At 42.1% G+C, this 25,325-nt stretch overlaps 1 protein-coding gene across 1 annotated transcript in view; it reads right to left on the reverse strand.

Annotated features, from left to right (window-relative positions):
* Positions 1-399: 399 nt before the first annotated feature.
* The window catches only part of LOC136332024 (zinc finger protein 91-like), a 44,364-nt gene continuing 19,438 nt past the window's right edge, over positions 400-25,325 (reverse strand). Inside the window, 6 exon segments of the mRNA XM_066271243.1 lie at positions 400-4,116; positions 4,119-4,245; positions 4,867-4,940; positions 14,972-15,067; positions 15,417-15,543; positions 20,177-20,327. Of these exon segments, the coding sequence (XP_066127340.1) occupies positions 1,460-4,116; positions 4,119-4,245; positions 4,867-4,940; positions 14,972-15,067; positions 15,417-15,543; positions 20,177-20,191 (3,096 nt within the window). The 5' untranslated portion in view covers positions 20,192-20,327 and the 3' untranslated portion in view covers positions 400-1,459.

Genomic DNA, 25,325 nt, shown 5'->3' on the forward strand with positions numbered 1-25,325 from the left:
TCCCATTTTTCTGAAGCTGGAAACAGGGAGAGACAGTCAGACAGACTCCCGCATGCGCCCGACCGGGATCCACCCGGCACGCCCACCAGGGGCGACGCTCTGCCCACCAGGGGGCGATGCTCTGCCCATCCTGGGCGTCGCCATGTTGCGACCAGAGCCACTCTAGCGCCTGAGGCAGAGGCCACAGAGCCATCCCCAGCGCCCGGACCATCCCTGCTCCAATGGAGCCTTGGCTGCGGGAGGGGAAGAGAGAGACAGAGAGGAAAGCGCGGCGGAGGGGTGGAGAAGCAAATGGGCGCTTCTCCTATGTGCCCTGGCCGGGAATCGAACCCGGGTCCTCCACACGCTAGGCCGACGCTCTACCGCTGAGCCAACCGGCCAGGGCAATGTGCCTTTTTTTTTAACGTTTCACTGTATTACATTAATCATGCTGTGACACTTCCTTCATGGTGATATAAATCAACATTGCTAGTGAATGAGAAACATCAGCATTTAGGTTTTCTTCAGACACTGTACATTACAATGTCCTTGATCTTCAATGACAAGGATATATGACTGAAACCGACCTTACAGAAAGAGCTCACAGACCTCTGATTCAACAACCCATGATTCTGCATACACACCGGAAATAAAAACATAACATCAAGTCAACTGAGAGTAGAATCACATTAATATATTGTGTCATAATATCTCAAATAGTGTCAACAAAACAGAAAATTGGTTGTAAGTAATTATACATATCCAAGCACTGAACCTTTGATATGGTGAGGCATACTCAAAATAAAGTTAACTTTTTTTTTTATTCATTTTTTTTAGAGAGGGAGAGAGAGAGAGAGAGAGGAGGGAGGAGCAGGAACCATCAACTCCCATATATGCCTTGACCAGACAAGTGCAGGGTTTTGAACCGGCGACCTCAGTGTTCCCAGGTCGACGCTTTATCCACTGCGCCACCAGAGGTCAGGCAAATTAACTAACTTTTTAAAATTGGATTACTCTCTATAATAAACATTCTAATTTACAGTGATATATGAAAATAGCCACTGACTGACTGATATTTGATAGTGAAGCAGACTCCCAAATGAGCCCTAACTGGGCTCCACCTGGCAACACTGTATGGGGCTGATGGCTTGCGTACCAAGCTAATATTAGCACCTAGGGCAATGCATGCTAGGCTCAACCGAGCTATTCTCAGCGAACAAATTGAGCCACTGTCTGCGGGTAGGAACGAGGGAAAGGGGAGAAGCAGATGGTGGCTCCTCCTGTGCTTCCTGACTGGGAATTGAACCAGGGATGTCCATATGCGAGGCAGATGCTCTATCCACTGAGCCACTGGTCAGGGCTTGAAATATACATTTTGATCTAAGGCCTTCATCATATATTACACAGGTGGAATTGATTCTGTGTTATTCTCTGGTATAGAGTGAGGCTGTAGTTTCAGATATATGGGTTCCTACATTCTTCATTTTGAAGGTTTCTGTCTGGTATGAATTCTCATGCGTTTACTAAGTTTAGAATGCAGAATAAAAGTTTTGCAACACTGTTTACAATTGTAAGCCTTCTCCCTGGAATGAATTCTTTCATGTTCAGTAAGGTATGATCGCTGATTAAAGCCTTTGCCACATGTTACACATTTGTAAGGCTTTTGATCACTATGAATTTTCTCATGTTCAATAACATATGATCGCTGATTAAAGGCTTTGCCACATATTTCACACTTGTAAGTCTCTCCAGTATGAATTCCCATATGTCGAGTAAGTATTGACCGCTTCCTAAAGGCTTTTGCACATATTTCACATGTGTAAGGCTTCTCTCCAGTATGAATTCTCTCATGTTCAGTAAGTGATACCTGCCGATGAAAGGTGTTGCCACATATTTCACATTTATAAGGTTTCTCAGTGGTATGACTTCTTACATGTTGAGTAAAAACTGAACGCCAATTAAAGGCTTTGCCACATATTTCACATTTGTAAGGCTTCTCACCGGTATGAATTCTCACATGTTGAGTAAAAACTGAATGATGCCTAAAGGCTTTTCCACATATTTCACATTTGTAAGGCTTCTCTCCGTTATGAATTCTTTCATGTTCTGTAAGTTTTGAGAGGTCAATAAAAGCTTTATCACATTCATCACATTTGTAACGTTTCTCTCCGGTATGAATTTTCTCATGTTGAGTAAGTTTTGAACGCAGAATAAAGGCTTTGCCACATATTTCACATTTGTAAGGCTTCTCTCCAGTATGATTTCTGACATGTTGACTAAGTTTTGACCGCTGATTAAAGGCTTTTGTACATATGTCACATTTGTAAGGCTTCTCTCCAGTATGATTTCTGACATGTTGACTAAGTTTTGACCGCTGATTAAAGGCTTTTGTACATATGTCACATTTGTAAGGCTTCTCTCCAGTATGATTTCTGACATGTTGACTAAGTTTTGACCGCTGATTAAAGGCTTTTGTACATATGTCACATTTGTAAGGCTTCTCTCCAGTGTGAATTCTTTCATGTTCAGTTAGTCTTGAATTGTCTCTAAAAGATTTGTCGCATTCTTCACATTTGTAAGGCTTCTCACTGGTATGAATTTTCTCATGTTGAGTAAGATGTGAACGCTGAATAAAAGCTTTCCCACATATTTCACATTTGTAAGGCTTCTGTCCTATATGAATTCTCTTATGTTCAGTAAGGTGTGACTGCCTATTAAAGGCTTTGCTGCATATTTCACATTTGTAAGATTTCTCTCTGGTATGAATTTTCTCATGTTCAGTAAGAAGTGAACACCAATTAAAGGTTTTACCACATATTGTACATTTGTACGGCTTCTCGCCAGTATGAATTCTCACAAGTTGAGTAAAAACTGTACGATAATTAAAGGCTTTGCCACATGTTTCACATTGGTAAGGCTTCTCTCCAGTATGAATTCTTTGATGTCGAATAAGAACTGAACGATGATTAAAGGCTTTGCCACATACTTCACATTTGTAAGGCTTCTCTCCAGTATGATTTCTCATATGTTGAGTAAGTTTTGACTGCTGATTAAAGACATTTCCACATATTTCACATTTGTAAAGCATCTCTCTACTATGAATTGTCTTATGTTCGGAAAGTTCTGAATGGTTGATAAAGGCTTTGTCACAGTTTTCACATTTGTAAGGCTTCTCTCTGGTATGAACTTTTTTATGTTCAGTAAGTTCTGACCCCTTACTAAAGGCTTTATCACATACTTCACATTTGTAAGGCTTCTCCCCGGTATGAATTCTCACATGTGGAATAAGAACTGAATGATGACTAAAAGCTTTGCCACATATTTCCCATTGGTAAGGCTTCTCTTCAGTATGAATTCTTTCATGTCGAATAAGAACTGAACATTGATTAAAAGTTTTGTCATATTTTTGACATTTGTAAGGCTTCTCTCCAGTATGATTTCTCATGTGTTGAGTAAGTTTCAACTGCTGACTAAAGGCTTTTCCACATATTTTACATTTGAAAGGATTCTCTCCGGTATGAATTCTCTCATATTCTGTCAGGTTTGACCTTCTAGTAAAGGCTTTGCTACATATTTCATTTTTGTAAGTCTTCTCTCCTGTATAAATTTTTTCATGTTGAATAAGAACTGAACGGTGATTAAAGGCTTTGCCACACATTTCACATTTGTAAGGCTTCTCTCCAATATGAATTATTTCATGTTGATTAAGACCTGAACGCTGATTAAAAGCTTTCCCACATAGCTCACATTTGTAAGGTATCTCTCTGCTATGAATTCTCTCATGTTCATTAAGTTTTGAATGGTCGAAAAAGGCTTCATCACATTCCTCAGATTTGTAAGGATTCTTTCTGGTATGAATTCTCTCATGATCAGTAAGTTGTGAATGAAAATTAAAAGTTTTGTCACATTCTTTACATTTGTAACATTTGTCTGCAGTATGGATTTTCTTATGTTTATTTAAACTGAATAATTGACTAAAGAATTTCCCACACTGATTGCATTTGTAAGATTCTTCACCAGTATCAATATTCTCATGTTGACTAATATTGAAATACTGGCTCAAAGATTTGTTACATTTACTATATTGGTTTGTCTTCTTTACCATATAACTATTCTGATGTGTATTGAGATTTGATCAAAAAGTTTCTTACTTTTATGATGGTTTTCTGAAAACTTAGTTCTTGAATGGCTATTAGGATTTGACCACTGGTAAAAGTTGTTTAAAGATTCATTAAATTGATTACTTCTCTCTCCAGTACATGTACTCTGGTAATCATTAAAAACATAAAAGCCATTAGTGTTGGCTCTAATTAAATCAAACATGTAAAAGTTTTTCCCAATTAACTATTCTATGAAACCTACTGAACCATGATGATTGTATAAAAACTTTCCTAACTTTATTATAGATTTTAGATCTAGAAGGAATTATTTTTAGGTAAAAGCATAATGAAACCCTGTTTAAGAGATTCTCAAAATGATAACCTTTAGAATTTCTATTTGCATTTTTAATCTCTGATTTTCAGAAATGTCTGACTCATTGTTTAACCCAATACTGTATTTTAAGTGGTCCAAATGAGTAGTTATTTGTAGCACCAACTAGATAACTCTTCAGATTTTGCCAATTTCCTTTCAGATAATACGTATGTTTAAAAAATTGTTTTGAGTCTTTGCGTTTAGAAGGACACTGTTCTCTAAACATAATGCATTTAAAGAGGTAGTCTTCCAATGCTTTATATCTTTGATTACTTTTGCAAAAAAAAGGTATTATTATAAGTAAATGCTCTAGTTTGGCTATGTCCATCTAACATCCTCTGCTCTCACACTCGAACTAACATTCTGAAACTTTTATTCAGTATACATTCTCAGGCCACACCTTCCATATCTTACCAGTAGCATTTTCTGCAATGAATCTTCTATGTCTGACTTTGGCAACAAACCCTTGAGGCCTTTAGAAGACATAGCTGAAAGATACCATATAAATTGTTATACATTATACTGAGGCAAATATACCTTAAAGTTTAATGTACACAATTAGTACTGAGTATAGGACTTCAGCAACATGGTACAATAGGAAGATGTGTTAACCTTCACTCCTTACTGGAGGTGAACTTAGAAACAACTGCTGAAACAACTGCCTTTTTTGAGGATTCCAGAAGGCAGTTAGACCACAGCAGCCTCAGTAAAGAAGACTCATATCAAAAAAGAAAGATAAGGCTGACTGGCTCAGGGGATAGAGTGTCAGCCCCGCATATGGACGTCCCAGGTTTGATCCCTAGTCAGAGCACACAAAAGAAGCAACCATCTGCTTCTCTCCACCCATCTCTCCCCCAACTCCCCCTTGCCATTCCCACAGCCAGTGGCTCGATAGGTTCAAGTATCACCCATGGGTACCGACAATTGCTCATTAGTTCAAGCATCAGCCTAAGGCGCTATAAATATCTAGGCTGATTCAAGCACCAGCCCAAAACTGGATTGTCAGGTGGATCCTGGTCGGGCACATGCAGTACTCTGTCTATCTTCCCTCATTTCATTTGAAAAACAAAAAGATGTTGCTTACATTTACCTGCAATAACTGCTCACTCACTCTCCCTGACACACATGGCAATAGTGTGAGAAAACTCCCAGTTCAAAGCCCTTCTCTGGAGAGAAATATGAGTGTACTGGGTGTCCAATGGCCTGGCACTGTGACAGCTGCCTGAGGGACTGTTTTCTCATTTGTGAAACACAGAGCACTAAGGGATGAAATTACAATGTGAATTCACTGAAGTGGCTGATAAAACTGTTGAAGCACCAAAAAAGACTGCAGTAATGAAAATAGACAAGGAGAAAAGACAGGTACCATACCTCTAAAGAAGGGAGAACTTTTTTTTTTTAAATTTTTAATTTTTAATTTTTTATTTATTTATTTTTTTTTGTATTTTTCTGAAGTTGGAAACGGGGAGGCAGTCAGACAGACTCCAGCATGCACCCGACCGGGATCCACCCGGATGCCCACCAGGGGGCGATGCTCTGCCCATCTTGGGGCTTTGCTCTGCCGCAATCAGAGCCATTCTAGCGCCTGAGGCAGAGGCCACAGAGCCATCCTCAGAGCCCAGGCAAACTTTATTCCAATGGAGCCTTGGCTGTGGGAGGGGAAGAGAGAGACAGAGAGGAAGGAGAGGGGAAGGGTGGAGAAGCAGATGGGCGCTTCTCCTGTGTGCCCTGGCCAGGAATCGAACCCCGGACTCCTGCATGCCAGGCCGATGCTCTACCACTGACCCAACAGGCCAGGGCGGGAGAACATTTTTAACTGGGAAATTATATACAGAAAACACAGAGCACACACATCCTCAGAACCAGTGTGCCAGTCCTAAGAACTTCTACCACAGCTGACTGTTAATCATGTTCTCCTGCCCACAGGAAGTTCACAAAGACTGGGACGGTGGCCGTTTCTTCTCCCAAATCTCAGCAGAAGATGACAAGGCATACTAATAAACAAAAACACATTGTCCAACCAGAGGAATGGAATGAATCTCCCAAAATTTGCCTTAAAATAATAGAGATCTGCCTGACCAGGTGGTGGCGCAGTGGATAGAGCATCGGACTGGGATGCGGAAGGACCCAGGTTCGAGACCCCAAGGTCGCCAGCTTGAGCGCAGGCTCATCTGGCTTGAGCAAAGAGCTCACCAGCTTGGACCCAAGGTCGCTAGCTCCAGCAGGGGGTTACTCGGTCCGCTGAAGGCCCGCGGTCAAGGCACATGTGAGAAAGCAATCAATGAACAACTAAGAAGTCGCAACGCGCAACGAGAAACTGATGATTGATGCTTCTCATCTCTCTCCGTTCCTGTCTGTCTGTCCCTGTCTATCTCTGCCTCTGTAAAAAAAAAATAAATAAATAAAAATAATAGAGATCTATTAATTACCTGACCAAGATTTCAAAATATATTCTTATAAAATTAACATCTTTAGTTATGCTGATGCAACCGGATTAAATACCCACAGCAGACATACCAAAAAAAATCAAAAACAAAGCATCACATATGCCCCCAAAATAAATCTAAATTAAAATAAATAAATCAAAATTTAAAAAGTCAGTATAGTTTCAAAAAGTAAACAAAATAATTCTTAAATTGTTATTGTAGTTCATCATGTCCAGTAATTACTTTATTTCATTTATTTTATTTGCTTATTTAGTGAGAGGAGGGGAGTGAGTCAGAATTTATTTATTTACTTTTTTCTTTTTAAGTGAGAGGAGGGGCGATAGTGAACAGACTCTCACAGGAGCCCTTACCAGGATCCACCCAGTGAGCCCTGTCTGGGAACAATGCTCCAATCAAACAAGCTATGCTTAGTGCCTCAGGCCGACCCTCAAACCAGCTGAGCCACTGGCTGTAGGAAGGGAAGAGAAAGAAAAGGGAAAGGGGGAGGGGAAAAGAAGCATATGGTTGGTCATTTCTCCTTTGTGTACTGACTGGGAATCGAGACTGGGACATCCACATGCTGGGCTGATGCTCTATCCACTGAGCCAAATGGCCAGGGCCAGCAATGATTTCAAATGTAAGCAAATGGTCCTTCCTGTGCAAGACAAGAGTTGGCTAAATGGATTAAAATATAAAATGCAACAACCTTCTGTCTATAAGAGTCTCACTTTACACATGAGGACACCATAGTCTATAATTAAAAGTTTGAAGAGAGGTATTCATGAAAATGGTAACCAATAAAGGGCATGGTGGCTGTACTAAACCAGACAAATGCCCAGAAAACTCACAGACATCAGTATGGTGACTACCAGAAAGAATGGAGGGGTCGAGGAAAGTAGAAGAAGGTAAAGGGGGATGAACAGTGACATCAAGACATCCTTTTTTGGTGGTGAACACAAAAGTATTATATGCAGATGATATAGAATTGTATTCAAATTCTATATGTATTGAAATTGTATAGAATTAATCCTATATAATTCTGTTAACTACCATAACCCCAATAAATGCAATTTAAAAAAGAATATCCTCATATATCAACAACCACACTACCATGCTAAATATAAAAAGATTGAACTCACAAATTCAAAGGCACAGAGTAGCAGGTTGGCTCAAACACTAAAACTCAATGAAATGCGGCTATCAAAAAACACAACTCAGCAGCCAGGACCAACAAAGATTCCAAGTAAAGGCGTGGAGAATGGCAGTCAAACAAATGACATGAGAAGAAAAGTAACTGTAGCCATTCTTATATCTGACAAAATAGATTTCAGGATTAAGCAAAGGTAGCAAGAGGCAAGGATGAACATTTTATAAAGATAAAAGAAACAATACATGAAGACGACATATAACTTATTAATATGTATGCACCCAGGCTGGGTGCATCCAAATACGCAAAGCAAATAGTAACAGAAATAAAGGGAAAAACACAAAACACAATTCCAGTAGACAACCTAAACACCCCACTGACAGCTATAGAGCAAACAGAAAATATATAAATATATAAATAAATATAACCCCCAAAAGACCCATTAGACCCAATGGACATAGGCTTTAGTTATAGAACTTATTATCCCAGACACTACATTATAGTTTCTTCTCTAGCACACATGGAAAATGCTCAAGTATAGACTACATATCGAGAGAAAAAACTAGCCTCAACAAATTAAAAAAAAACTAAAATCACACCAGTATTTGAAAATTAGAAATCAATGACAAAAAAAAAGGCAAAAGCCACACATATGTGAATATTAAGCAATATGCTATAAAATAACGACAAGATCCTCCTGGCCTGTGGTGCATAGTGGATATAGCACTGACTGGAACACTGAGGTCGCTGGTTGGAAACTCCTGGCTTGCCTGGTCGAGGCATAAAGGACAAGGAACTAATGAACAGGTAGAGTTAAGCAACTAGTTCTTGTCTCCTCACTCTCCTCTCTCTGTAAAATCAATAAATAAAATCTTAATAAGTAATAATAAATAATAAATGACAAACTCCAAAAATTAATGAGAATAAAAGATACATAGAGAGAAATTAGAATGAGAATATGACATAGAAACTCTGGAAACACACCTACAAGTGCGGCGCCTGCCTGGAGCAGGGTTATACTGAAACTCAGCAGTGAAAGTATTCCAGAGCAAGATTTTCTGTGACCAAGTAAACTCACACCACAAGGGGCCACCTGGAGTGGTTCAATGAACAACGAAAAGTGCCACAACTATGAGTTGATGCTTCTTATCTCTATCCTTTCCTGCCTGTCTCTCTCTGCCTCTCAATCCTCCCCAATAAGAAAGATACTATAGGATCTAAGGAAAAAACATTTAAATTTGGGGCTTACACACAGAAAAGAACAAAGAATACAAATCCCCCAAAACAATGACTTATTATTATTTATTTATCCTTTAGTTGATTCTATTTTTTGTTGTTGTTTTTACGAGGGGGGGGGGAGGGAGACAGGGACAGACAGACAGACAGGAAGAAAGAGAGATGATAAGCATCAACTCATAGTTGTGGTAAATTTTCCATGGTGGTCATTGGTCACAGCTAGTACTTTTAACTCAACAGCCTGGGGACACACCTTACCCACTGAAGTGCCAACAGCAATGAAGGCTCAACTAAAATAGAAGGATGTACACGGACCATACGAGGGGTACAACACCAGTGCCCATCTAGGGTGATTGTGGAAACTGGGCCACTGAACTCTACAGAACACCTACTACATAATGCCAGTCTGTCAAGCCTGGGAAACATAGCTGCTCTTCCAAATACACAGAAACAAACATAGGGAACCTGCCAAAATGAGGAGAAAGAGAAACATGTCCCAGATGAAAGAACAAAACCAAACTCCAGACAAATAATTCAACAAAATGATCTACTAGACGCAGAGTTCAAAACACTAGTTCTGAGGATGCTCAGCGAACTTTGTGAAAACATCAATAGTGTAAAAAAGGACCAGTCAGAAATGAAGGGTATACTAACCAAAATGAAGAATAAAAATCTACTGTAGATTAGACAAAGCAAAGAATCAAATCAGTGATTTGGAATATAAGGAAGCAAAAAGCCCCAAATTAGAACAGCAAAAAGAAAACAGAATCCAAAAATATGAGAATGGTGTAAGAATGCTCTGGGACAATTTCAAGAGAAGAATCATACCTGGGCGGCGCCTCAAGGAGAAGAGAGAGAGCCAGAAACTCAAAACATTAAGAAAAAATAATGGTGAAAAACTTCCCTAGCATAATAAAGGAAATATGAAAAAAAGTCCAGGAAGCTCAGAGACTCCCAAACCAGATGAACCAAAAGAGGCCTCCTCCAACACTCATAATAATTTAAGTGTCAAAGATTAAAGACAAAGAGAAAATCCTAAATGCAGAAAGAGGAAAGTAGTTACTGTATTTCCCCATGTATACCTTAATTTGGGGGCCCAAAACTGGAAAAAGAATGTATTACATAAAGTTATTGAACTCAAATTTTATTCCTCATAAAATTCATACAACTCATCACTGTCAAAACTCCCTTCCATTAGTTTGTCCTCATTTGTGTCTGATGACAAATGACTTTCTTCATATCCTGCCTCCTCCTCAGTTCCATCTATGGCATTTGAAATGGCACACCTCTACAACCATGTCTAAGACACACTCAGTGTCAGACCAAAATTTATTTTGTGGGGTGAAAGGTGTGTCTTATACATGGGATAATACAGTAGGCTCTGGAGGTTGCTCAGTTAGCAAATTATCCAGATACACTATGTCGCACAATGGATCCCAAGTCAACGCACATAAAGGAGCAACCAGTGAATGCACTAATGAGTGGAACAATGAATGACTGCTACTTTGTCTCTCACTTTCCATTTCTCTCTATCACTTTCTCTGTTTCTCTAAAACCAATCAATTGAAAATAAAACAGAAAAAATCAGTTACTTATCTACAAAAAAAGCTCCCATAAGACTATCAGTTGATTTTTCAAAAGAAACTTTACAGGCCAGAAGGGATCAGCACAGAATATTCAAAGTATAGAAAAGCAAATAACTACAACCTAGATTACTCTACCCCGCGAAGCTATCAGATAGAATCAAAAACAGCCTGACCAGGCAGTGGCACAGTGAATAGTGCATCAACCTGGAACACTAAGGACCCAGGTTCAAAACCCTGAGGTTGCCGTCTTGAGTGCAGGCTCATCCAGCTTGAATGCGGGGTTGCTGGTTTGAGCATGCAATCATAGACATGACCCCATGGTCGCTGGCTTGAACCCAAGGTCACTGGCTTGAGCAAAAGGTCACTAGATCAGCTGGAGCCCCCAGATCAAGACATGTATGAGAAAGCAATCAATGAACCACTATAGTGCCACAAATATGAGTTGTTGCTTCTCATTTTTCTTATTGTCTATCTCTGTCTCTCTGTCTAAAAAAGTTAAAAAAAAAAAGACATAAAGAATTTCCCATAGAAAAAGAAGCTAGAGGAGTTAACTATCACCAAACCAGTATAGGGTCTCCTCGAAAAAGAGGAGGAAGGAAAAAAATCAATATGAATAAGAAACGGCCACGACAAAGAACAAAATCTTACTATTTGCAACAAGGATATACTCTGCTAAGTGAAGAAAGTCAGGCAGAAAAATACATAGACCATATGATCTCACTTATATATGGAATCTAAACAACACAAAACAAAGAAACAAACCAGAAACAGTGAGGTACAGAGAACAGACTAATGGCTATCAGAGCGGAAGAGGGCCGAAGGCAATCAATGAGGACTGGTTCAAAAAGGTGAAGCCACTAATACACATTGGTAGCCATAAAACAGTAACGGGATGTAAAGTACAGCATAAGGAATATAGTGAATAATGTTGTATTAACTATGTATGGTCCAGGTGATACTGGAAACAGAGGGAACACTTTTTAAGTCTTTCTAAAGTATATGATCGTCTAACCCAGGGGTCTCAAACTCAACTCAGCATGTGGGCCGCAGAGCAAGATCACAGCCGTTTGGCGGGCCGCACTAGGTGTACAAAAGGCAACTGTTATGCAACACTTTTCTCACTGCAGTTGAAAACAAGAAAAAATCAGTACAACAAGCACAATCGTACATGCAGTTTACTCAGTGTCACAAAACGACCAGAAACTGTAGTTCGCATCATAACTGCTGTTAACTAAGCTAATATCTAGCTAGGATGCTAGAGAAATGACAAATACAAGTAAGCCCCTGAGCCTAACCAGGCGGTGGCGCAGTGGATAGAGCGTCAGACTGGGATGCCAAGGACCCAGGTTCGAGACCCTGAGGTCACCAGCTTGAGCACGGGCTCATCTGGTTTGAGGAAAAGCTCACCAGCTTGGGCCCAAGGTCGCTGGCTCGAGCAAGGGGTTACTCGGTCTGCTGTAGCCCCACGGTCAAGGCACATATGAGAAAGCAATCAATGAACAACTAAGGTGTCGCAATGCGCAACGAAAAACTAATGTTTGATGCTTCTCATCTCTCCGTTCCTGTCTGTCTGTCCCTGTCTATCCCTCTCTCTGACTCTCTCTCTGTCTCTGTAAAAACAAAAGAAAACAACAAGTAAGCCCCTGGGCTTACTTAATTTTATCCAAAATATTTTGAACTTCGTGGATTAGTCTATGGGCTGCACAAAATTGTTCGGCGGGCCGCATGCGGCCCGCGGGCCGCAAGTTTGAGACCCCTGGTCTAACCACTATGCTGTACAGCTGAAAATAATACAAAATAATATTGATTTAAAAAATGTTGAAAACAAAACAAAATTAATTCCCAGGATTCTGAAACTACCTGCAAGTACTACTGAGAAAGAGCCCTTGTGTGTAAGTTCTGACTGCGCGCGTGCCTCATAAACAGCACACATTCTGCATCAGGGCATGTGTTATATGGCAAGAGGATTTCATGGAAATTGCATTCAAAAATAGCCCAAATGTGTAATTTTAATAAACATATGAGTATAGTTTAATAAAGAAATAAATTTAAATGAAATGATTTTGTTCAGGTTCAATATATTTCAGCTACTCTTACACAAAACATGTAGGCTGTAATCCACCTTAAAGAAAAAAAAATCTTTGTTTTTAAATAAACCATTAGAAAGTTGTGAAATATTTTTATTTTTGTTTTGGTTTGGTTTAGACAGAGAGAAAGAGGTGGAAAAAATGGGAAGTATCCACTCATAGTAGCTGCTTCCTGTATATCCCTTGACCCGCAAGCCCAGGGTTTCGAACTGGCAACCTCAGCGTTCCAGGATGACGCTTTATCCACTGTGCCACGACAGGCCAGGCAAGTTGTGAAATATAAAGAGAAAAACTGATCATTAAACTGAAAATTTCAGATGAAAGATACCATGATTAAGGAACATGCCAAGAAAGGAAGTGTAAAACTTAATCATTGCTTTTGCCTGACGTTAGGTAAAACTGAAAAACAAAACACGCCTAACCAGGTGGTGGTGCAGGGGTTAGAGCATTAGACTGAGATGCTGAGGACCTGGGTTCAAAACCCTGTAGTTGCCTGACCAGCCGGTGGTGCAGTGGATAGAGCGTTGGACTGGGATGCGGAAGGACCCAGGTTCGAGACCCCGAGGTCGCCAGCTTGAGCGCGGGCTCATCTGGTTTGCGCAAAAAGCTCACCAGCTTGGACCCAAGGTCGCTGGCTTGAGCAAGGGGTTACTCAGTCTGCTGAGGGCTTGCAGTCATGGTACATATGAGAAAGCAATCAATGAACAACTAAGGTGTTGCAATGAAAAACTGATAATTGATGCTTCTCATCTCTCTCCGTTCCAGTCTGTCTGTCCCTGTCTATCCCTCTCTCTGACTCTCTCTGTCCCTGTAAAAAACAAAACAAAACAAAACAAAAACCCCTGTGGTTGCCAGCTTGAGAGCAGGATCACAGACATGACCCCAAGCTCACTAGCTTGAGCCCAGGGTCTTTGGCTTGAAAAAAGGGGTCACTGGCTCAGCTGGAGCCTCCCAGTCAAGGCACATAAGAGAAGGCAATCATTGAACAACTAAAATGCCACAACAAGGAACTGATACATCTCATCTCTTTCCCTTTCTGTCTGTCCCTGTCTCCTTCTGTAAAAAAAGAGAAAGAAAAAATGCAAAACACTTTCGTGAATATGATGTGCCTAACAATTCTGTAACCTACTTCTTACCAAAGAATAATATTCAGCATGTTTTATCAGCATTTGCGAATCCCAAAGCAAAACTAAGACAAAGATCTAATCAGAAAGTAAAAACACGTAAAACATACTTCCGGGCAGCTCTGGACTGGACAGGAGAGAATTACAGAATGACAGTGATGAGGAAAGCAGGTAACAGTAGACACTTTCCTACCTGCTGGGCAACACTCTAAGGTCCCCTACGGCAGTAATTTATTGAAGGACTATATGAGGTAAATAGATACACTGAACTATGCTGACACAGAGAAATAGTGGAATACAGGGTAAAAATTTCTTTGTTAGTTTATACAAAGCAAAAGGACATCTGGAAGTGAAACAGAAAACCAGGTTTTCTCACTTTGGGGAGGTGAATTGTGCTGTGATGAAATCACTGAGTCTAAACTCTGCAAGGTCCTGTTGGAAACCTCCACAGAATTAGAAATTATAAACCAGAAAATGTAACACTCATCACCAATGTTTCTGAGATTTCTGCAATAAATTCCAGGGTAGGAAGCATTTTTTTCATAAATTCATTACATGAAACAAAAACAAAACTTTAAAAAAAGGGCTTAACATACAACAAACACAGGTTTCCCCAGGTCCCCAAAGCAATGGAAGAGGAGTCAGACCATGGTGGCCCTCACAGTCCATGGGGAGGACCCCGCCCCCACTGCTAACGTGATGACGGAGGTCACTGGAGCAAAAGCAGAGTCCTGAGAGGACGCAGGAGCACGGGACATGTTGGAGACCAGTGTCCCTCTATGACAACAGGGATACACCTGGGCCTCTCACAGCCCTTCCCACTGCAGCAGCTTCCCAACCACACTGTAAGGTCTGCCCTCCTCCTGACCTTTAGATCTCTCACCTGTGTCACCTGCCCCCTCATCCCACCTACCCGGGTGGAAAGGTAGTGTCTTTCTTCCCGTCACATCCCAGCGCTCCTTCATTTTCTCTGAAATGGTGACCAGGACTGGCTTAGGGACAGCAAAGCCTGTTCATTAGAAAAAACAACCTGAATTTTGATAGTCTCCCTTCTCCAATCCAGTTTGTGTTCAGGTGTGAAGACATGCTGGAATATTACATTTTAGAAAATGATTCTCCAAAATTCTGTTTTTTGATAGCACCTTAATTATTCCAGACAACATATCAAGTGTTCAGACACTGACTTCGTACTTCACGTACATCAAGAAACCTTTCTTTTTCAGCAAACCCCCAGGTTGTTTCTTCAGAACGAGAATCTGAAAGTCTACTATCCAAAGTGTCCCCCCAGGGACGTTCTCCTAATGAAGGAAACAAACCCTGTGGGTGGAGGAGAAGCTCTGGAAGGAAGTCATCCTCACCCAGGGAGACAACGTTCCTGCAGTTCTCCAATATCACATCTGTGTACAGTTTCCGCTGAGCTGGGTCCAGGCATTCCCACTCCTCCTGAGAGAAATCCACGGCCACATCCCTGAAGGTCAATCATTTCTGAAAAAAAAAAAAAAAAAGAGAGACATTCATGCCCTAGCTGGAGAGCTCAGTTGGTTAGAATATAGTTCTGAAGTAAAAAGGTTTTTGGTTCAATCCTACTGTTTTTCACTAAAATCAATTAATTAAAATTTTTAAAAAAGGGACATTCACCAAGATCATGTTATCCAACATGAAAGTAGTGTTAGAGCGTGACCAGGCGGTGGCGCAGTGGATAGAGTGTCAGACTGGGATGCGGAGGACCCAGGTTTGAAACCCAAAGGTTGCCTGCTTGAGTGCGGGCTCAGCAGCTTGAGTGAGGGGTTGCTGGCCTGAGTGTGGGATCATAGACATGACCCATGGTTGCTGGCTTGAGTCCAAAGGTTGCGGGTTTGAACAAGGGGTCATTCACTCTGCTGTAGCCACACGGTCAAGGTACATATGAGAAAGCAATCACTGAATAACTAAGATGCTGATGCTGCAGTGAAGAATTGATGCTTCTCATCTCTCTCCCTTCTTATCTGTCTGTCTCTATTTGTCCCTCTCTCTGACTCTCTGTCAAAAAAAAAAAAAAAAAAAAAGTAGTGTTAAAAGTGGTTTCCACGTAGAAGAACATTCTGAGTTTTACCCCTCAGTTCATTTTCAAACAGGAATATTCCCTATTTTCTAACACTGAGAAACGAGGATGACACATGTCCAAAATGTACTGCACAGACTTTCTTTTTCTTTTTTAATTTAGTGAGAGGAGAAGAGGCAGAGAGACAGACTCCTGCATGCACCCAGAACAAGATCCACCAGGCATGCCCACTAGGGGGTGATGCTCTGCCCATCTGGGCTGTTGCTCTGTTGCAACTGGAAACATTCTAGCACCTGAGGCGGAGGCCACAAGAGCCATCATCAGCACCCGGGGCCAACTCACACTAATCGAGCCTTGGCTGCAGGAGGGGAGAAGAGAGAGAGAGAGAGAGAGAGCACATGACAGAAGTGAGAGGGGGAGGGGTGGAGAAGTGGATGGGTGCTTCTGCTGTGAGCCTAGACAGGAATCAAAACCAGGACTTCCACAAGCCAGGCCTGCACTCTACCACTGAGCCAACCAGCCAGGGCCCACACTTTACTTTTTAGGAAAACAACCTTTAAAATTAAGGCCTCGCCTGACCTGTGGTGGCGCAGTGGATAAAAGTGTCGACCTGGAAATGCTGAGGTTGCCAGTTCGAAACCCTGGCCTTGCCTAGTCAAGGCACATATGGAAGTTGATGCTTCCAGCTCCTCCCCCACTTCTCTCTCTCTGTCTCTCCTCTCCTCTCTCTCTCTCTCTCTCTATCTATCTCTCTCTCCCTCTCCTCTCTAAAATGAATAAATAAAATTAAAAAATTAAAATTAAGGCCTGGGTGCAGGCTTATGGATGTTTGAGTGTTCTAATTTTATTATTCAGGATCAATTGTGTATATTTCTTTTCTGTAATTTTTATTTTTTAATGTATTTAGTGAGAGAGAGGGAGGGAGAGGGAGAGATATACAGAGAAAAAGAACATGCTCCAGATAGAAAGGGAGAAATGAGAAGCATCAACTCGTAGTTGAAGAACTGTAGCTGTTCATTGATTATTTTCTTATAAGTGCCTTGACAAGAGCGGGGGAGGTGGGTCTCCAGACGAGCCAGTGACACCTTGCTCAAGACAGTGATCTTGGCCTGACCTGTGATGGCGCAGTGGATAAAGTGTCGACCTGGAAATGCTGAGGTCGCCGGTTCGAAACCCTGGGCTTGCCTGGTCAAGGTACATATGGGAGTTGATGCTTCCTGCTCCTCCCCACCTTCTCTCTCTCTCTCCTTTCTAAAATGAAAAAAAAAAAAAAAAAAAAAAGACAGTGATCTTCGGCTTCAAGCAGTGAAGGGATTCAAATAGGTTAGCAACCAGTTTTCTGCCCTAATGATCATTTTAAGAATAAAAAAAATATCGAAAGGTAATTTAGCCTGACCAGGCAGTGACACAGTAGATAGAGTGTAAACTGGGACACAGAGGACCCAGGTTCGAAACCCCAAGGTCACCGGCTTGAGCACAGGCTCATCAGCTTAAGTGTGAGATCATAGACATAACCCATGGTCACTGGCTTGAAGCCCAAGGTCACTGGCTTGAGCCCAAGGTCGCTGGTTTGAGCAAGGGGTCATGCACTCTGTTGCAGCCTTCCTGCCAAGGCACATATAAGAAAGCAATCAATGAACAACGAGGCCCAGGACAGCTGGCTCAGTGGTAGAGCATCGGCCAGGCCTGTGGATGTCCTGGGTTCAATTCCTGGCCAGGGCACACAAGAAAAGCGACCATCTGCTTCTCCACCCTTCTCCCTTTGCCTTCTTTCTACCCTTCTTATCCCCTCCTGTAGCCAAGGCTCTATTGGAGCAAAGTTGGCCTGGGCGCTGAGGATAGCACCATGGCTTCACCTCAGATGCTAAAATGGCTCCAGCTGCAATGGAGCAATGCCCCAGAAAGGCAGAGAATCGCCCCCTAGTGGGCATGCCAGGTGGATCCTGGTCAGGTGCATGCGGGAGTCTGTCTGACTGCCTCCCTGCTTCTCACTTCAGAAAAATACAATACAATAAAATAAATAAATAAATAGTAAGGAATATGAATTTCTGATTTCCACATTGGGCGGCTGCCCAGGCACCCACCTTACAGAGAACCCTAATTACAAGTGCCATTTTAACAACCGTTTTTGCCGAACTCAACAAAAAATTAAATATTGATTCTGCCAAACTGGTGCAAATCAGCTGAATCCTACAATGGCTTCAAGCCAGCAACAACTAAGGTGCCACAACTATGAGTTGGTACTTATCTCTTTACACTCCTGTCTGTCCCTCCCACTCTCTCTAAAAAAAAAAGAGAGAATTTACTATAAATAATCTTAGAGCAAAATTCTTTCTGTTATGAGAATATCTTGTGAAACATACAGTATAAACTTTAAGTTTTACTCCAAACTTGATCTACAACTTTTTGAAAGACATACAGGACAACAAAGAAAAACAAAAACATCTTAAGCAAGTAAGAAAAAATAGCTCAAATAACTACAACATTTTATACACACACAGACATACATACAAGAACCAGATACTGTTGAAAAGTGACAGAAAATAGAATTATCATGTCAATGAAATCAAAGACTATTTTGCAGTTCTGTAAATCTCATGAATCTTTGTGTGGGTGACATCCTTTGTGTTTTATAAACACAGTACGAAGAGAAACACCAATGACAATTTTTTAAAAATTAGAGCTACTGTTTATCACTCTTCTATTTCTTTGAAAATTTTTGTGTATCATTAGTGGGGAGCTGCATCTTTGAAATTTAACTGAATTAAACATATATTTTATATTAACAATATGATTTCTAAACTTTCTTGGAAAATCCAAAAGTGACCATGCAGAGTTTATCTGCGGCATGACTGTGGAGTATCATAAAATTTATGTAAGGCCTGACTGGTTAAAGCTTCCACATCAAAAGCCAATGATCTTCAGGAAATAAAAGTAGAGCCTTCTTTTTCTTTTTTTGTAACAGAGACAGAGAGAGAGGGACAGATAGGGACAGACAGAAAGAAAAGGAGAGAGATGAGAAGCATCAATTCTTTGCTGTGGCACCTTAGTTATTCACTGATTGCTTTCTCATATGTACCTTGACTGGGGGGGCTACAGCAGATCGAGTGACCCCTTGCTCAAGCCAGCGACCTTGGGCTCAAACCAGATGAGCCCACAGTCAAGCTGTCGACCTCGGGGTTTTGAACCTGGGTCCTCTGTGTGCCAGTCCGATGCTCTGTCCACTGCGCCACCTCTTGCTCAGGCTAGCGTTCTTTTTCAAAACAACAGAAACTAAGGAGAAGAGGGGAGTTTCCAGATGGCACGAGATGGTTTTGCACATCCCTCACAGATCCCTACTAGACCCTTGTTACTCACGGAGGGGAACTATTAACTCTGCAGTGAATTGGGCTCCTCAGCCATCTGAGTGTCAGGTATGTGAGGCACATGGATAAACACATATTCACTGTTGTGACTTTACTGGAAAAATATATAAATAAGTAATCATTATTTGAAAATGACACAAAAATAATTATATCCCTGAGAATGTCAATTCACATGTACCGTCCACGTTTGGTTCTCCATAGTTCCTAACAGCAAGTCTTTCTCAGCATCTAGTGAGCACGTCTCTTCCAGCCGCTACTTCCTGTCAGAAATTCCTCAGCTATTCTGACCCGGAGAAGGTGCATTTCCTTAATCCTGACCCCCAGACCTGACGCTGCAGCCACACGAACCTAGAGCCTACAGTCCCTTCTTCACTGATGCCCGAGCCTCTGACCATCCCCACAGGGATGGTGGACACGGTGCCCTCCCAGGTTGATCTGTCACAGAGGTTGAAGGGCATTAATTCATGGTTGGAATTGTTCACGCCCTCAGGGAGCCTGGATGGAGAGAATGCACAGAAGGCTCTGGGACAAAGGAGGGAAGAATACAAGCTGCTGATCCGGACAATCATAAGAAAAAGAAAAAAATAAGGAAATGGGAGCAACCTCCATTGGCAAGAACATCAAAAGTAGAGAATTACAGGTTGCAGGTCCTAAACCCATTGAAGTTAGGAGGAAAAGCAAACACAGCCTCTGCCCAGGACACATCGCTTACCTGAGAAGCAGCCATTCTGTCCTGGTCCTGCTCCTGCTTGTTCTCTCAGGAGACAGTATGTTGAGGAGTCAAGTCTGCATTTGGAGACTGTGCCTCCACAGGTGTCCACACAGCCCCTCTATCCACTTCCACCACACTCAGACAGAAGGACCTGGAAACACTAAAAATGTTAGGTAGGATAGACAGTGATTAGGGCAGAAAAAGGGGTGTGTGAAAAAAGGGGGCTTAATTCACCCACTAAAGGAGGGAGTCAGCAGTTTAAGGTCTGCCAAAGAAAATCACCAGATGTTCACATGGCCTTGAAATTTACAGCTGAAAAACATAAAATGTCTAAACCTCTAAAAAGTAGTGGCACTCAGGCTAGCTGAGTTTGCTCTCTTGTGCCTTCTGCCAAGTGCATAGCTGTGCTTAATAAACCGCTTGCTTTGCTTGAATGCTGCTCCTGCCCCTTGCCTGAATTCTTTCCATCAAACATGACAAGAATCAAAGAGGGACGAGCCTCTCTGGATTCGAGCTTTCTCCTGTGGCAAAAAAGATCACTCTCCTGTCCTTCCTCACTGGACAGACAGGATAAATGAGCTCCTACAGGGAGACCACACTGTATTATTTTCCTGTCTTCACCTGTCTGTCCTCCCTTAGACGTCCACACATTCCCACAGCAATGAGAACGGGGCTGCTCTCCTGAACACCCAAACCCAACACAACACCCTGTCACCTCCCCTGACCGTCCCTGCTCCCCACTCCCAGGCGCTCTCCTCTCTGGGGCATGTCTGCGCCTCCCCACCTACCTTTGCTTTTCTCTGTCCTAAGATCCTAGGGCCCCTCTTTTGTCTCTGAACTTATTCCATCAGTTCACCTGTTCTACCTCTGTGACTTCTCAATAAAATTTCTTTCACAGACCTGGCCGTTGGTTACATGGATAACGCACCATGCTGGTGCACCGTAGGTCAATCAATCAATGAGTACACGACTAAATGGAACCAAGTTCTTCCCCCCTCTCTCTCAAATCAATAAAAGAAAAAATGAAAGAAGAGGCCTAACCTGTGATGGCGCAGTGGATAAAGCATCAACCTGGAAATGCTGAGGTTGCCGGTTCAAAACCCTGGGCTTGCCTGGTCAAGGCACATATGGGAGTTGATGCTTCTTGCTCCTCCCCTTTCTCTCTCTCTCTCCCCTCTCTATAATGAATAAATAAAATCTTTAAAAAAAAATGAAAGAAGAAAGAAACAAAGGAAAACAAACATATCCAGGAACCTTCCTGCTAATTCCCAGGGCTCACCTTATAATCACATGGAACACCTCATTTAAAAAAATGCAGCTCTGCCCAGAGCAGTTAGTTATCTATGGGGAAGGGCAGAGGTTATGTTTCTTCTTAAAACTCACTAAGTAATGTAATAGAAACCTTGTGGAGAACGGTTCGGCTTTAATAAGCATGCAGGTCCCTTGGGGATGAGGGCTCCACTCTGAGCTGTGGTTCTGCAGGTCTGCAGTGGGGCCCAGGATACGGCACCTTTATCTAGGTCCCCGTGGGGCCTGCACTGCTCCCTCAGAGCTGTTTTCAGCGGCACTGTCTGACGGGGATCAGACATAGCACTCTTCACACTTCTGGATATTGTGAGGGCTTGGAGCTAAAACTTCTAGAAGGACCTGCTTCCTAAGAAGAATTCTTCTTTTTTAGAAAATCAAAGAGAATTATTTTTAAAACATAAAATGATGAACACAGGTTTCGACTCTGAAAACATGGAAAAAATATTAGCTGTGAAAATATGCACATCAAATAAGATAATGAATAGACAGACTCTGTAAGAACCAAGTTTCAGGTCGGTTCCGGCTGTCCTTCAATATTTTCACAGAATGGACAAGAGGGACTTAAGGAGAACAGCTCCTTGGAGGCTCACAATCACTAAATCACAAAAAACAAAAGAAAAAGCTGCCTCGCCTATGGCAGCACCGTGGATAGAGCATTGCACTGGAATGCTGAGGTTGCGGCTTCAAGGCACATATGAGAAGCAACTACAAGTTGCTTCCCGCTTCTCCCTCCTTCCTCTCTCCCTTTCTCTCTCTCTCTCTCTCTCTCTCTCTCTCTCTCTCTCCCCTCTCTCTAAAATATCAACATATAAGGCCCTGGCTGGTTGGCTCAGCGGTAGTGTCAGCCCCATGTGTGGAAGTCCCGGGTTTGATTCCTGGTCAGGGCACACAGGAGAAGTGCCCATCTGCTTCTCCACCCTTCTCTCTCTCCTTTCTCTCTATCTCTCTCTTCCCTTCCTTCAGCCAAGGCTCCACTGGAGCGGAGTTGGCCCAGGAGCTGAGGATGGCTCCATCACCTCTGCCTCAGGCACTAAAAGGGCTCAATTGCAGCGGAGCAACGCTCCAGATGGGCAGAGCATTGCCTCCTGGTGGGCATACCAGGTGGATCCTAGTCCAGAGCATGCAGGAGTCTGTCTGTCTGCCCCCCTCATCATACTTCATAAAAATAGAAAAAATAAAAAATAAAAAAATAAACTTTTTTTTGTGTGTGTGACAGAGAGACAGAGAAAGGTACAGATAGGGAGAGACAGACAGGAAGGGAGATAGATGAGAAGCATCAATTCTTTGTGGCCAGCAACCTTGGGCTCAAGCTGGTGAGCCTTGCTCAAACCAGATGAACCGGCGCTCAAGTTGGCGACCTCGAGGTTTCAAACCTGGGCTCTCCATGTCCCAGTGCGACGCTCTATTCATCGTGCCACCACCTAGTCAGGCAATAAATAAAATATATATTTTAAATTTTTTTACTAATTTTAATTTATTGTGTTAACATAGATTCAAGTGTCCCACTCAATAAATAAAATCTTTAAAAAAATGCTGGTTAACATTAGATGAACTCACAATACCTGTAGTAGGTGCTGCCAGGTAAGATCACTGACACTGATAGCCTTAGAAAGTGCACACTTAAAAGCCTAATATTGTTTACTAAGTACCAATAGATGTTTCAATATATCATAAACAGTAAAAGGTACAAGGTTCACAATTTAAATAGATGCAAGATATCTAAAATGAAACAATTAGCAATCTTTTTTTTTTTTTTTTTAAGTGAGAGGTGGTGAGATAAAGAGACAGACTCCTGCATGTACTCCACATGACAACCCTGGTCTGTGGATATTCAGGCTAATCTAGGTATCACACCTCAGCGCCTGAGGCCAACGCTTGAACTAACCTGGACCTAATGGAGTCACTGAATCACTGGCTATGATCTGGTGTGTTCAGGATGGTATGGCCGTAGACGCTTAATCACTGGCTATGAGAAGGGAAGAGAGAGCGAGGAAAGGGAGAGGGAGGGGAAGAGAAGCAGATGGTCGCTTCTCAGATATGCCCTGACTGGGAACAAAACCGGCACTTCTACACGCTGGGCTGATACTCTAACCACTGAGCAAATTGGCCAGGGTTGGAATATTTTTTGTTTGTTTTTTAATAACTTTTTCTTAATATTTTTTCTTTTTTAAAGACTTTACTTACTGATTTTAGAGGTAGGAGCGAGAGAAGGGCAGGGGGGAGGAGCTGGAAGCATCAGCTTCTCACATGCGCCTTGACCAGTCAAGCCGGGGACTTTCAAACAGGGGACCTCAGCATCCACTGCGCCACCACAGGTCAGGACCTAAAATCTTTTTTAATGTCATGACGTCTATGGTCCAAGTTTTATAAAGTTGAGACTGCCTCATATATAGAGAAGAATGGAAAGCTCTGGTTACGACATCTCACCAATGTTTATTTCAGAAGTTAATGACTGTTTACAGAAAAGCAGATATTCAACAGACTAAATTTATATCAAAAAGTTTTTTTTAAAAAATGAGTTAGCCTGACCAGGCAATGGCGTAGTGGATAGAGCATCAGACTGGAACGGAGAGGACGCAGGTTCGAAACCCCAAGGTCTTCGGTTTGAGTGCAGGGTCGCTGGCTTGAGGGTGGAATCATAGACACAACTCCATAGTCACTCACTTAAGACCAAGGTCCCTGGCTTGAAGCCCGAAATCACTGGCTTGAGCAAGGGGTCACGCGCTCTGCTGTAGTCCCCTGGCCAAGGCACACATGAGAAAGCAATCAGTGAACAACCAAGGAGCTGCAACGAAGAACTGATGTTTCTCATCTCTCTCCCTACCTGTCTGCCTGCCTCTATCTGTCCCATCCCCCCCCCCCCAAAAAGGAAAAGAATTAAATGTGAGACATTTAAGGATAAAAGCAAATCCTACCAACAGGAACAAAGAACACCCAATGTTGTGCCTGGTCAGATAGATCAGTTGTTTGGTGCACAGTCCTGATTTGAAAAGGTTGCTGATTTGATCCTGGGACAGGCCACATACAGAAATGTTTCTGTCTCTCCCTTCCTCTCTCTCTAAAATTAATAAATAAAAAATAAAAGTAATAAAGAGACTCAATGCTTTTAATGTTCCTTGAGAAAGCTAAAATTTACATAATTCTATTAATCAATGTCACTCCAATGCATTCATTTTAAAATTAAAAAGACAGAAAACGTCAAATGTTGATACTCAGTCCTATGTCTGATCCAAGATCCCCTCCCTCTGGCCATTCCAGGAAATGAGAAGAGACCCATGACTCACAGACACGTCTCACCCCTCAGAGTTTACATGGACTGCAACTGGAAGCAAATAATAAAATTCACAAGCCTTAGAAACGGTATTGGTAATTCTCATTCAAGTCTTTTTAATTAAAACAATTCAGCAACTGTTAAGTAGATTATAAAGCCACAAGCTCATGTATCACAACTTAACCACGCACATCCTATGGCTCACCATTCAGCAGGTCCGGGTTCCCCTTCTTCCTGCTTCTACGTATTTCTGTCTGTGGATCTGTTTCTGTCTCCCTGCTTCTCTGCACCGTCGTCCTTTTCCTGTGTTTCCCTCCCCCTTCCCCTGCTCTTTCTCCCCTTTTCTCTATTCCTGTCCCTACACCTGTTCCCTGAAACTCCTGAAACCTATTTCACCTGAACGTGCTCTTTCTCCCTGATCTTTCTGAGTGCTCCCATCTCCACGCATGTCCGCGTCATTCTCCACCCCCCACGCCAATGTCTCCCACTGCCCGTTTGTCTTTGTCGTCCCCCTGCCCCCCGCAGGCCGACTAAGAGCTGTTTCTCCCTCGACTCTCTCATCCCTAAACC

This window comes from Saccopteryx bilineata, chromosome 3 (assembly GCF_036850765.1).
Source record: "Saccopteryx bilineata isolate mSacBil1 chromosome 3, mSacBil1_pri_phased_curated, whole genome shotgun sequence".
Lineage (NCBI taxonomy): Eukaryota > Metazoa > Chordata > Mammalia > Chiroptera > Emballonuridae > Saccopteryx > Saccopteryx bilineata.